General features: G+C 51.0%; 2 protein-coding genes across 6 annotated transcripts in view; one reads left to right on the top strand and one right to left on the bottom strand.

The window, feature by feature from the left end:
• ARL3 (ADP ribosylation factor like GTPase 3) overlaps positions 1 to 1,516 on the bottom strand; it is a 34,497-nt gene extending 32,981 nt beyond the window's left edge. The window contains exon 1 of the mRNA XM_024100418.3: positions 1,299 to 1,516. Coding sequence (XP_023956186.2) covers positions 1,299 to 1,301 — 3 coding nt within the window. The 5' untranslated portion in view covers positions 1,302 to 1,516. The remainder of the gene's footprint in view (positions 1 to 1,298) is intronic.
• SFXN2 (sideroflexin 2) overlaps positions 1 to 12,717 on the top strand; it is an 88,533-nt gene that overhangs the window by 57,861 nt on the left and 17,955 nt on the right. The window contains exon 1 of one of the 5 annotated variants that reach the window (XM_065552632.1): positions 1,507 to 1,647. The exons of 1 other annotated variant lie outside the window; for it this stretch is intronic. Coding sequence is in view for 1 of the 4 variants with exons in the window: in XM_065552629.1 (XP_065408701.1) it covers positions 1,738 to 1,833 (96 nt within the window). In the remaining 3 variants the exon portion in view is untranslated. Of the gene's footprint in view, positions 1 to 1,506; positions 1,648 to 1,705; positions 1,834 to 3,783; positions 3,925 to 4,107; positions 5,048 to 12,717 lie in introns of those variants that run through there. 3 more of the 5 variants (XM_065552629.1, XM_065552633.1, XM_065552634.1) reach the window with 3 other exon arrangements.

Raw genomic sequence — 12,717 nt, 5'->3', positions numbered from 1 at the left:
GCCTTTGTCTCCACACCTTTTATGATGGAGCAGTGTTGAACACCGCAGGCTGGGATGGGTGGGGAATGTAGCTTGCAGAACCATCACAGTGAAGATGCTGCGTGTGCTATGCTCCTAGCATGCTGTTCGTGTAGCTTCTCAATTAGGGAACATGAGGTTGCCTTGAACCAGTGTGTGCAAATCAGGCCATCTCTATGGATCTGAGGACTGAATGTAGCCCTATACGGGGGGCTATTGGAGGCGGTTCACCTCTTTCACCCATCCTCTGTCCCACTGTCATAAGCTTGTGTTCCTTTAGTTTGTGCACACACCCTGCACACCATCCTGCCCTAGGGCTAGCCCACCTCATGGGGGCATGGGGTGCTCCCCTGCAGCAGCTGTGTCAACCCCTCCTCACCCTGGCACTGCATGCCTGAAACTTCTGAGTACCTGCCTGTCCTTTCTCCTCCAATGAGACCCCCAGGGTGCCCCCCATCTCTCCCTCTTCATAGTACCCCAGCACCCCATCCATCCAAGCTTGGTTTGCAGAACCCCATCCCCCCCATTCCTTCCTCCCCACACAGGCTAGCCCCTCCAGCCCATCCCTCCCACCTCACCTGGGCTGGACCCCCATCCCTCCCTCCCTCCCTCTCCATGGCACCTTAGCCCCCCTCCATCCATCCTTCCCCAGCCAGGCTGGGCCCCCCAGCATCCCACCCTCCCCCCAAGCTTGGTCCCAACACCCCAGCCCCCATCCCTTCCTCCCAGGCTGGACCCCCATCCCTCCCTCTCCATTGCACCCTGGCCCCCATCTATCCCTCCCCAGCCAGGCTGGGCCCCCAGCACCCTGCCCCCCCATCCCTCTCCCTAGGCTTAGCTCTCAGCCCTGCATCCCTCCCCACCCAGGCTGGCCCCCCAATCCTCCCTCCCCACCCAGGCTGCACCCCCCAGCAACCCCCAATTCCCCCTCCCCACCCAGGCTGCCCCCCTCCCAGCAACCCTCAATCCCCCCTCCCCACCCAGGCTGCCCCCCTCCCAGCAACCCCCAATCCCCCCTCCCCACCCAGGCTGCCCCCCTCCCAGCAACCCCCAATTCCCCCTCCCCACCCAGGCTGCCCCCCTCCCAGCAACCCCCAATTCCCCCTCCCCACCCAGGCTGCCCCCCTCCCAGCAACCCCCAAACCCCCCTCCCCACCCAGGCTGCCCCCCTCCCAGCAACCCTCAATCCCCCTCCCCACCCAGGCTGCCCCCAGACAGGGGGACCCTCCCCTGGCTACCCCCCCCCAGCAGCCCGGCCCCCCCTCATATCCCGCACTCACCATCCTCTACGCGGCTCCCGGGTTACCATGGGCAACTGCGTCATGCGCGCCGCCTCCTACGTACAGCGTCACCCTTCTCCGCGGCACGCACGCGGCACGAGCGGCAGCAGGGCGGGGTCAGACACATCTCGCCTCGCCCAATGCCGGCCTCGTACCCCTCCTCGGGCTGCCCCTGTCCGGCGCATGCGTACATCCCCTTGGCTCCCATCCCAGGTCCTGTGCTGATGCTGGCAACGCGGGGGAGGCCGGCTCTGATTGGCTGACGAGGGCCACGCGTTAAGGAGCGGGGCGGTGAAAACCACGTGGGCCAGACAGCAGGAGCGGGGCTCTTGCCTGGGGGCAGCGGCAGGTAGGGAGGGAGCTGGGGAGAGAGGTGTAGGGCGGTGTAAAGGGGGGCACCGTGTCAACTCCAGGGAGTCTGAGAGGGGAGCGTGGTGTAATGGGGGGTGAGCAAGCCTCCAGGGGTCTAAAGGGGGCAGTGCAAGCCCCAAGGAGTGTGCAGTGCTGTGGGGGACTGCAGTGTAAACCCCAGGAGGTGTGTGAGGGAAGTGCAGTGTTTTGGGGAGGGGGTGCAGTGCTGTGGGGGATTGCAGTGTAAACCCCAGGAGGTGTGTGAGGGAAGTGCAGTGCTTTGGGGAGGGGGTGCAGTGCTGTGGGGGATTGCAGTGTAAACCCCAGGAGGTGTGTGAGGGAAGTGCAGTGCTTTGGAGTAGGAGGGTGCAGTGTTGGGGGGATTGCAGTGTAAACCCCAGGAGGTGTGTGAGGGAAGTGCAGTGCTTTGGGGAGGGGGTGCAGTGCCGTGGGGGACTGCAGTGTAAACCCCAGGAGGTGTGAGAGGGAAGTGCAGTGCTTTGGGGAGGGGGTGCAGTGCCGTGGGGGGGTGCAGTGTAAGCCCCAGGAGGTGTGAGAGGGAAGTGCAGTGTTTTGGGGAGGGGGTGCAGTGCTGTGGGGGACTGCAGTGTAAACCCCAGGAGGTGTGTGAGGGAAGTGCAGTGCTTTGGGGAGGGGGTGCAGTGCTGTGGGGGATTGCAATGTAAACCCCAGGAGGTGTGTGAGGGAAGTGCAGTGTTTTGGGGAGGGGGTGCAGTGTTGGGGGGATTGCAGTGTAAACCCCAGGAGGTGTGTGAGGGAAGTGCAGTGCTTTGGAGTAGGAGGGTGCAGTGTACACCCTGTTGGGGGGTGGATGGGAAAGGGAGGGAGTGTCAGTGCAGTGTTGGGGGGGGTGCAGTGTTGTGGGGGACTGCAGTGTAAACCCCAGGAGGTGTGTGAGGGAAGTGCAGTGTTTTGGGGAGGGGGTGCAGTGCTGTGGGGGATTGCAGTGTAAACCCCAGGAGGTGTGTGAGGGAAGTGCAGTGCTTTGGGGAGGGGGTGCAGTGCTGTGGGGGATTGCAGTGTAAACCCCAGGAGGTGTGTGAGGGAAGTGCAGTGCTTTGGGGAGGGGGTGCAGTGTTGGGGGGATTGCAGTGTAAACCCCAGGAGGTGTGTGAGGGAAGTGCAGTGCTTTGGGGAGGGGGTGCAGTGTTGGGGGGATTGCAGTGTAAACCCCAGGAGGTGTGTGAGGGAAGTGCAGTGCTTTGGAGTAGGAGGGTGCAGTGTACACCCTGTTGGGGGGTGGATGGGAAAGGGAGGGAGTGTCAGTGCAGTGTTGGGGGGGGTGCAGTGTTGTGGGGGACTGCAGTGTAAGCCCCAGGAGGTGTGTGAGGGAAGTGCAGTGTTTTGGGGAGGGGGTGCAGTGCCGTGGGGGACTGCAGTGTAAACCCCAGGAGGTGTGAGAGGGAAGTGCAGTGCTTTGGGGAGGGGGTGCAGTGCCGTGGGGGGGTGCAGTGTAAGCCCCAGGAGGTGTGAGAGGGAAGTGCAGTGTTTTGGGGAGGGGGTGCAGTGCTGTGGGGGACTGCAGTGTAAACCCCAGGAGGTGTGTGAGGGAAGTGCAGTGCTTTGGGGAGGGGGTGCAGTGCTGTGGGGGATTGCAATGTAAACCCCAGGAGGTGTGTGAGGGAAGTGCAGTGTTTTGGGGAGGGGGTGCAGTGTTGGGGGGATTGCAGTGTAAACCCCAGGAGGTGTGTGAGGGAAGTGCAGTGCTTTGGAGTAGGAGGGTGCAGTGTACACCCTGTTGGGGGGTGGATGGGAAAGGGAGGGAGTGTCAGTGCAGTGTTGGGGGGGGTGCAGTGTTGTGGGGGACTGCAGTGTAAGCCCCAGGAGGTGTGTGAGGGAAGTGCAGTGTTTTGGGGAGGGGGTGCAGTGCCGTGGGGGACTGCAGTGTAAACCCCAGGAGGTGTGTGAGGGAAGTGCAGTGCTTTGGGGAGGGGGTGGAGTGCTGTGGGGGATTGCAGTGTAAACCCCAGGAGGTGTGTGAGGGAAGTGCAGTGCTTTGGAGTAGGAGGGTGCAGTGTACACCCTGTTGGGGGGTGGATGGGAAATGGAGGGAGTGTCAGTGCAGTGTTGGGGGGGGGGGTGCAGTGTTGTGAGGGGAGGGTAGTGTGCAAACCAAGTGGTCAGAGAGGAGTGCAGTGGTTTTTGGTTTTGGTGGGAGGGTGCAGTATCTAGCCCAGAGACTCTGAGAGGAGATGGCAGGTGCAGTATAAGCTGTGTGTGGAGACAGAGAAGTTATCGGAGAGGGACTAGAAAGGCGAGTACATTGCAAAGCCCAGGGTATCTGGGGGGAGGAGGGCAGTGCAGTGTAATGGGCGGGGGGGTGTACAGTGAAAACCCCCAGGGGAGCTGACAGCCAGTGCAGTGCCATAGGCACATCCTTGGCAGAGTGGAGGGGACCGAGATGAGCTCAGACAGGTGGGGAGAAGTGGAGTTATAGAACCTGGAAAGGGTGTCAGTGGGGAGAGTGTGTGGGTGTGATGTGGGTGAAACAACAGGGTGTGTCCTAGGAAGGTAACTTTGGTTGCTGTGTTTTGGATGGACCCATGGTGGTGGTTTGTGGGGGAAGAGTAATCCCAATGGGAGCTGGTCAGGGGCTGGGCCAGAGTTTCTGCTGTCAGGACGCACACACGGGTCATTGTCCAAACTCTATAGCTTCTTCTTCCACAATGTTTCAGAGTGCCTGAGTTAATGGGTGGGGCCTACGTGATTGACCGGGAGCAAGCAGAGATTTCCTCTGACACCTTGTACCTGCTGTAGCCTGGGTCATGTCCGGCTAACCAGGGGTGCCCAGCTGCAGCCTCATGCGAGGAAGCGGGGGAAGAGGGAGTGCGTGTTGGCCTGGTCTAACCAGTGAGGTGTGGGAAAACCTGCCACACGTCACTGTGGTAGGGGATGGAGGGTTGAGACTTGAAACTGTGGCTCATTGAAACCATGCAAGCAAAACCTGCTGTTGCAAGACAAGGAATCTTTTGAAACCCAATCCGGCGGGAAGAGTTGACAGCCCTGGGAATATTTGCAGCTGGTGACTCTCTAAACAGACTCTGGGCATAATGAAGGGGCGCAGAGCAAGCTCCTGGATCATCTGAAATCTCTCATAAAGCAAGTCGCTGACTGCCTGGGTTCTCGGTGTTTATTTAAACCCGTTTTCTGAAAAATGCAGCCCCCGCTGCTTCCCCCCCGTCCCAGTAGCTGTTTCAAGCTCTGTTAGGTTAACGGCATTTTGATCACATCAGTTGCTGGATGGAATGTTTCTGTTGTGTCCATGGTAACTCGTCTGGACCTTTCCAAGTGGCTGAATGTTGGTTTGAGCCAGTTTCTCCTTTGGTGGAACTGAAAGGAGACGTCTTTCCGGGCTTTGGACAACGGCTACAGAGACGGTGAAATCCTCACCTCATCGCTCTCCCCCTCTCCCCGGCCCTTGCTGGGGGCTACCCACCCATATTCCCCTTCCTCTCTCCTTACTTGCTGATGCTTCCTCTGCACAGAAAGAGAGGTGTTGAATTAGATTGTTGACTTCCATGCCCCACTGAAAGGAAAATAAGGGGGAATCTCTAACCTCCATAGGGGGGAGGGGAGGCTGCTCTTGGGGTGAGGGACTAGTTCACTGTGTCTACCCCATCCCAAGGTGGGGAGGGGGGAGAAGGCATAAAATCAGCCAAAGCATCATTAAAACTTAGTCACGATGTTTGGGCAAAGCAAACGCTGTACAATGGAAATGTTCTGAGCTAAATACATCCTTAGCGCCATTGCATCGGTGGTGTGGCACCACTGAGGTGTTGAGGTTCAGTAGATCAGTTTCCCACAGCCCTGATCTCCATCCGTCTGGTTTACACCTTCATTCTCTCTTTCAGAGCCTCCACTCCCCTCAGACTCCTCTTTCAAAGCTCTTCTTTAAATTAACTCTTTGCCTGCTGGTCCCTCCAGCCAAGAATCTCAAAGGCCTTTAACTCACTCCTGTTTGTAATTCATGACTCTCCCATGTGGTAGGTTATCCCCATTTTTAGAGATGAAGAAACTGGTGGCACAGGAAGGGCAGAGCTAGAGATAGAACCCAGGAGGCCTGACAGCTAGCTTTGCATGTTCACTGCAAAACTATCAGTCCCTTCTTTCTTCAAGATGTTGTCTTTTCTGATTTGGCTTTTCTCCCTGGTCTGCTTTTACCATCAGTGTTTTCTGTCTCTTTCTTCCCTCACTGCTAGGTGTATCTTTTCCATAGCTGCTTCTCCCTCCCCATGGACTTTAGTGTTTTTAGAATCCTAGAACTATAGGGGTGGAAGGAACTCAAGAAGTCCTCAAGTCCAGCCCCTTGTGCTGAGCTAGGCCCAAGTTAACCTAGACCACCCTTGAGACATGAGTTTGCCCAATCTGGTCTTTAAAACCTCCAGTGATAGGTTGTGGAATCCCCTCCTTGGAAGCCTATTCCAGAGTTTAACTACTATAGTTAGAAAGTTATTCCTAAAATCTAACCCTAAATCTCTCTTGCTGCGGATGAAGCCCGTTACTTTTTGCCCTGCCTTCAGTGGACTTGGAGAACAATTGATCACCATCCTCTTTATAACAGTCCGTAACATATTTGAAGACTGTTACAGGTCCTTCTTCAGTATTCTTTTCCCAATATTTTTAACCTTTCCTCAGAGATCGGGTTTTCTAAACCTTTTATCATTTTTGTTGCTCTTCTCTGGATTCTCTCCAATTTGTCCCCATCTTTCCTATAGTGTGGTACCCCGAACTGGACACAGTACTTCAGCTGGGGCCTCACCAGTGCTGAGTAGAGCGGGACAAAACAATTACTGCCTATGTCATACATTCAACGCTTCTTTTAATGTGGCTTGGAATATTAGCCGCCTTTGCAGCTGCATCATGCTGGTGACTCTCACTCAATTTGTAATCCACTATAACCCCGGATACTTCTCAGTAGTAGAACCGCCTAGCTGATTATTTCCCATTTGTAGTTGTGTATTTGATTTTTTTCCTTCCTAAGTGAAGTACTTTGCACTTGTCTTTTATTAAATGTCATGTTGTAGAATTCAGACCAATTTGTCAAGGTCATTTTTAATTCGAATCCTGCCCTCCAAACTGCTGGCAGCCCTTCCCATCAGGGTGTCATCTGCACATTTTCTAAGAATACTCTCCACTCCGTTATCCAAGGCATCAGTGAAAATATTGAATAGTACTGGACCCAGGACTGACCACTGGGGGATCCCGCGAGCTACGGCCTACCAGTTCGACAGCAAACCATTGATAACTGCGCTGAGTACGGTCTTTCAACCAGGTGTGCACTCATCTTACATGAACTTCATCTAGACCACATTTCCCTGGCCTGTTGATGAGAATGTCCTGTGGTACTGTCAAACATCACCTTCTTCCCCATGGGCCTGATAAAACCCCATTGGAATGAATGCGTGGGTCTCACTGAGTTCAGTGGCCTTTGGATCAGGCCCCTGGTGACTGGAATGCCCTGGGCATGTTGAGAGAATGATGCACATTCATAAAGGGAGTTTAATATTTATTCAGAGGTCAAGCCCAGCACCGAGACCTGCAAGCTTGATTCAGCTTGGTGGACTGTTTTCTAGCAGTGCAACGGCAAGTCGCATTCCCCTGCACAGTACAAGGTCCTTGGACTCTCTATGCAATCCTGATTAATAATTAGGATCTTTTGTGGGTTTTAACTTGGGACAAACTGATAAACAAAATGAGTATTTCATTTTCCAGTCTCTTATTTTTCCTCCCCCCTCCCCAATGTTTCCACCACCAGAACCAGACTCCGAAGCTGCACCTGTGTTTCAAATGGTTTTTTTGAACAACGCCCAAGGAAGCTACGTAATATTGGCAGGGCCAGTTGCTCAGCTCCTGCCTCCCAGTTCCCTGCTCTAGCCACTGGACTGCACTGCCTCTGGATTTGTACACTTACTAACCTTTCATTCCTCTCCCTTGATTGCATCTCTACAGGAACTGTGAAGAGGTAGCATCTCACCGACAGGTTGTCTCCTCTGTAGCTGGCTGGCTGAATGGAAGCCACTGCAGGAGTGAAGAGAAGAGAATGTGGCTGATGGCGGAAAAGGACTTTGTCTGTTTCCTGCTCCCCGTCATTCCCAGCCAGTAGAGCATGGCAGTTGTCTTCTCCCCTTTTGATGTTACACCCCTTCCTTCCATTGAGACCTCTAGACCAATCAGCGATATAGGCAGGACAGCAGAACTGGGCAGCTGCTGAAGTAATTTATGCGGCAGCTCACGTGGCCCCAGTGGGAGATGCCAGTCCATTTCAAAATGCACCCACTTTGGCGCCTGGAAAAACAAGTGCTGTCGAGTGCATTGGTCGGGTATGGGTTTGGCATGGGGCGTCCCCACCCTCAGTGACCACTGAAGTTAGCCAGGCTGCCATGTTTTGCAATCGTCTGATAAATGGCAAGTTAGTTCCAGTGCAGAAGCGGGAATCCCATCAGCGACAATGGATCAATCCACAGGATTTTGGAATTAGTCAGCCACGGGATGCACGCTTTCTGGGATGTCCGAAACTGGACTCCACAGTGCTCTGTGGGGACCGATACTGCCCCAGCAGAGATGGAGAAGAGGAACAGAGAATCCTTTTCTCTCTCTCTCTCTCTTTCCTGTGATTCCCTAAGGCCATGTGCTGTGACACCTCTCCCAGGCATGGCGTTAGGAAGATCTGTTACCGAAAAGTGGTAGGTTGATGCCAAACGCCCATAGGTGTGTATTCCATTGCCTAGCTCAAAGGAGGGCTTAGACTATATGTATTCTGCATTGGAAATGGATCTAGAGAAATGTTCCTTTAAAACATAACATGGCTCCATGGATGAATCCCCAGCACTGCCACTGTCTGGCTGTGTGACCTTTGTCTGTAAAATGGGAAGAGCAAAACTTGCTTCTCGTTGGCGACTGCAGGGAGATCTGCTGGCGGGAAAGGCTGTGTTGGTGCTAAGTCTTAGCAGGCTATTTGCTTTGTAAAATCTGAGAGCAGATCGCCGTCCTGTTTCTTTCATGAGCCTGGTGATGGTCCATCGGTTCAAGTGCTAATGTGTAGGGATCCATTTAACATGCTATGAAACTCGCAATCAGTTACCTGGCTACTTTAAAGCCAAGCAATAATTCTAAAAAAAAGAAAATGAGTATATGCCCAGCAAGGTAAGAACTAGCAGCTCAGATTGGGCTCAAGGTCCATCAGTTCTTAAACCTACGAGCTTGGGGTGCGTTATGTTTAAGTTCTTCCATTCCTGTCACGTCACCTTTGCCAGTAGAGAAGGTGGTAGCACGGGCTTAATTTGTCTTGTAACTGGTGATTCTAAGGGGGGGCAGCAAAATCCTTCCAATCCCAAGGATCCTCATATTACTCCTCTTCTGAATCGGACCATCAGGGTCACCCCCTTTCCTGAATATCAATACTTGGCTATTTCATACGGCTTTTCTCATCTTCAGAGCCTTGCACAAACATCAGTTCAACCTGGCAAGTCCGGTAAGTATAATGATCCTCGTTAAGATGATGGGAGACAGTGAGGTACAGAGAGTCTAACAGGTCCCATAAGTTTGTGTTGGAGTCATGTTAGAAATAGTACCCGAAATTGTCATTGTGGGAGACTAACTTTCTGACTATAGACTGGAGAGCAAATGCTTCTGGCAGTGGTAGGGTCCAGTTATTTCTGGATGTGATCGCGGACAGATTTTTAGTTGGTAACTAAGGTTTTTGATTACAAAAGGGCAGATCTTGGGGAAATTTCAATGTGCAGGAGGGGTTCGGAATATGACATGGAATTTGTATCCCGGCATGGGGGAGAAAAACTTATGGAGAAGCTCTCCAGTTCTAGCTGGTTGAAGAACCAGCTCAGAAAGGCTAGTAGGAGGAAACAGAGAGCCTATGAGAAAGAGATTGATCAGCAAACAAAAGCTCCATGTTGGTGTTGAAAGCGTAGGGAGAAAGTGAGATTTGTCAAAAGTACTTCGACCTTGCAAACGAAATTAAAACAAATAGTAAAAGATTCTTTGGCTATATAAATAAAAAGTGCAAGCAAAGAAGTGGGGTTGCCATGCAGCGATGATGGGGTAGAAATTAAGTGTAAGCTAGGAATGGTCCAAAAACAAAGGAATACTTTGCCTCAGTTTTTAGCAAGGCTGAGGATGGAGAACACGGGGTGGCAAAGGCAGGATGACTAGTGCGAATGAGCATCTAGAAATGGAAATAACTACATCTGAGGTAGGAAGCAAAGAGTTTGTGTTCTGGTTGGGGAACCAGATAATCGTCATTTCAGAACACTGAAAGAATGGATACTTGAAACTGCAAGTCCAGTTGCAAGGATTTTTAACACATCTATCAAATTGGGTGTGGTAAATATGAATGGAGAATAGTAAATATGTCTATATTTAACAAAGTGTGTGTGTGGGGAGGGTGTGATCTGGGAAACTATAGACCCATTAGTCTGACCTCAGCAGTATGTAAGGCTTTAGAACAAATTTTGAAGGAACAAATAATTAACTACATGGAGGTCAATGGAAAATGCGATGGAATGCAACACAAGTTTACCAAAAATAGTGCCGGATAAACCTGATATTTCTTTCGATAAAGTAAATGATTATTTTAGATGGGAAATTCAGTAGATCTAATCTATTTGGATGTCAATAAAGCATTTGATACGCCACAGGAAATTATTAGTTAAACGGGACAAGATGATTAGTACAGAACTGTAAAATGGGGAAGGAACTAACTAAAGGGGAGATGATAATGGGCGGCGCTGAAGGACTGTCAGGATGGAGGGAGGTTCCTAATGGAGTTACCCAAGGTTTGCTCTTGGGTCTAATCTTTAATATTTTCATTCATGACCTGGGCATGAAAAGTAGGAGTGCGCTGGTGAAATCTACTGAAAACCCAAAATTGGGAGGCACAGTCAATATGTAGGAAGATTGGAATATTAGAGAAGAAGAACTGGATGATCTAGAAGACTGGAGTAATAGTAAATGTTATACCATTTCTAGTACAAAACACAAGGTCATGCACTGAGGGTCTAATCATTTTCTCCTAAAAGCTGAGGGCATCACAGTTGAAAGTGACAGGAAAAAGACCTGGGTGTATTAATTGATCCCAGGATGACTACGAGCTACCATTGTGAAGTGGCTGTGGAAAAAGGCAAATGCAATCCTAGGAGGTATGTCCAGTAGCGATGGGAAAGTATTAATACCATTGCACAAGGCACTGGACAGGCCTCAGCTGAAAAACTATCCAATTCTGCTCACCCATGTTCAAAAAAGGGGAATTTAAATTGGACCAGGTGCAGATCCAGGAGGTCCCTTCCAAGCCTATGTCCCTATGATTAGGACTCTGGTGTTCCTAGCTCCCAGGCCAGTACTGCAATGATTGTTGACTCTCTAGAATACAAGAATGAGAATACTTGGCATTTATCAGCCAACGAGGTCAGAAGTTGCCCATCTTGCAGATTTTTCTTTAGAACTTCTGTCTTCTTGCGGGGTTTGATAACGACAAACCTACTCAGTCCATTAACCAAGCTGATGGATCTTGTATACTCTACAGACCAAGTAATTCCATATCCAAGGACGTTATAAAGTCCATCAAGAAAAGAGGAAGTTTGCAGTATTTATAAACTGAGAGTGCACCGCTGGGCTAAAAGTCTCTGGCATAGGCCCAGGATCAAAGAATTTACGAGCTCTGTTAGCACAGACTGCAAATTGCCCAAGCAAAATACCTTCAGCTGTCTCCTTTAGCTTTAAAAACCCCAGGGAAATTAATTGCAAAAAAGTGGTCTTGATACTGCAAGTTTAGTGTTGGATCAAGTGCTCAGAAGGCCTGTGCTATACAGGGGGTCAGATTAGATGGTCACAATGGTCCCTTCTGGCCTTGGAATCTATGAAAAATGATGACTAGGAATGCCAAATTAAAGCTACTTTCTCAATGTTGCTGAAATTCAGTGTCTTAGCTTCCGGTGTTCTTTGTTAACTATACAACTTAGTATATTGCTTGCTTGTTAAATCCCCTAGTGAAACCAGCAGGATGTGCAATGTGCCAAAGTTAATGTCCTAAGAGCAGCATTAACTTCTCCGGAAGTCTGAGAGTTTGAAAGTCTCTGATTAATTAGATAGTGTCTGTGAAGCATGTGGAATGTGGACAGACCTATTTAAAGGAAGGCTAAGCGTGATCAACCTTAATATTGCATTAGTGCTAAGTGGGGTTGGGGAGCGTGGTGCATTTAATGTGCATTTGATGGTGTGATGTAAGTAAATAGTGTGTTGGTAAAGGCTGCACTGTGGATTCACTCTCCTGCTGGGTAGCTAGGTAGCTCTGTTCCTGGCAGCAGGACAGAAATCTCTCTTTAAGGCAGACTATTTTTCAGGTGAACTTCCAGAGGGATCCAGTTCAGAATTCCAGGGGCTTTGAACTTCCCAAGGAGTTTATCAGTGGGGTTAAAAAAAAAAAAAAATCCCAAATAAAGTGCCAGTGGGAAAAGCATCTGAAACCTCCACTGTCCCGCAACATTAGCACTTGGCTGATGTTGGGCCAGGCTGGCTCAGGGGAATGGTTATGGGGCAAGGAGCTGTTCTCATCCTAGATTGCTGGTTCAGTTCCAGTCCAGAGGGGAAGGCAAAGGTCATGATGGCTGTGTGGCAGCCTCCATGCAATGAGCTATGGGATCCCAGTACAGTTCCTAGGGAGCAGGTATCAGTTGTAACACCAGAGTTGGAAGGTCCAAGCAGAGAGGGCCAGGAGTGAGGAGCCCACAGAGACTCAGCCTGGCGATGTTGCCAACTCCACATAGCAGGAAGTCACCAGACAAATCTTGAAAAGTTACTACATGTAGCTGTTTAAGCACTCAAAGGAGTCTAAAATGTCACTCAATAAAATGTTCAGAGTATTCAACAGAGAATTTTATACACACACACGCACATGCCCAGGCGAGTATAGTCACAGTCAGTCGCGAGCAGCTCAGTAGTGTTGTTAAAATCGATTCCATGCTCCTCTTACTACATTCTGTTGGACACCAAGTCAATATTACGTCTCAATTGAGCATGTCCTCAGACACCACCCTAT

This window comes from Chrysemys picta, chromosome 7, assembly GCF_011386835.1.
Source record: "Chrysemys picta bellii isolate R12L10 chromosome 7, ASM1138683v2, whole genome shotgun sequence".
Lineage (NCBI taxonomy): Eukaryota > Metazoa > Chordata > Testudines > Emydidae > Chrysemys > Chrysemys picta.
The sequence above is the reverse complement of the archived record's forward strand: the minus strand, read 5'-3'. Positions and strand labels throughout refer to the sequence as shown.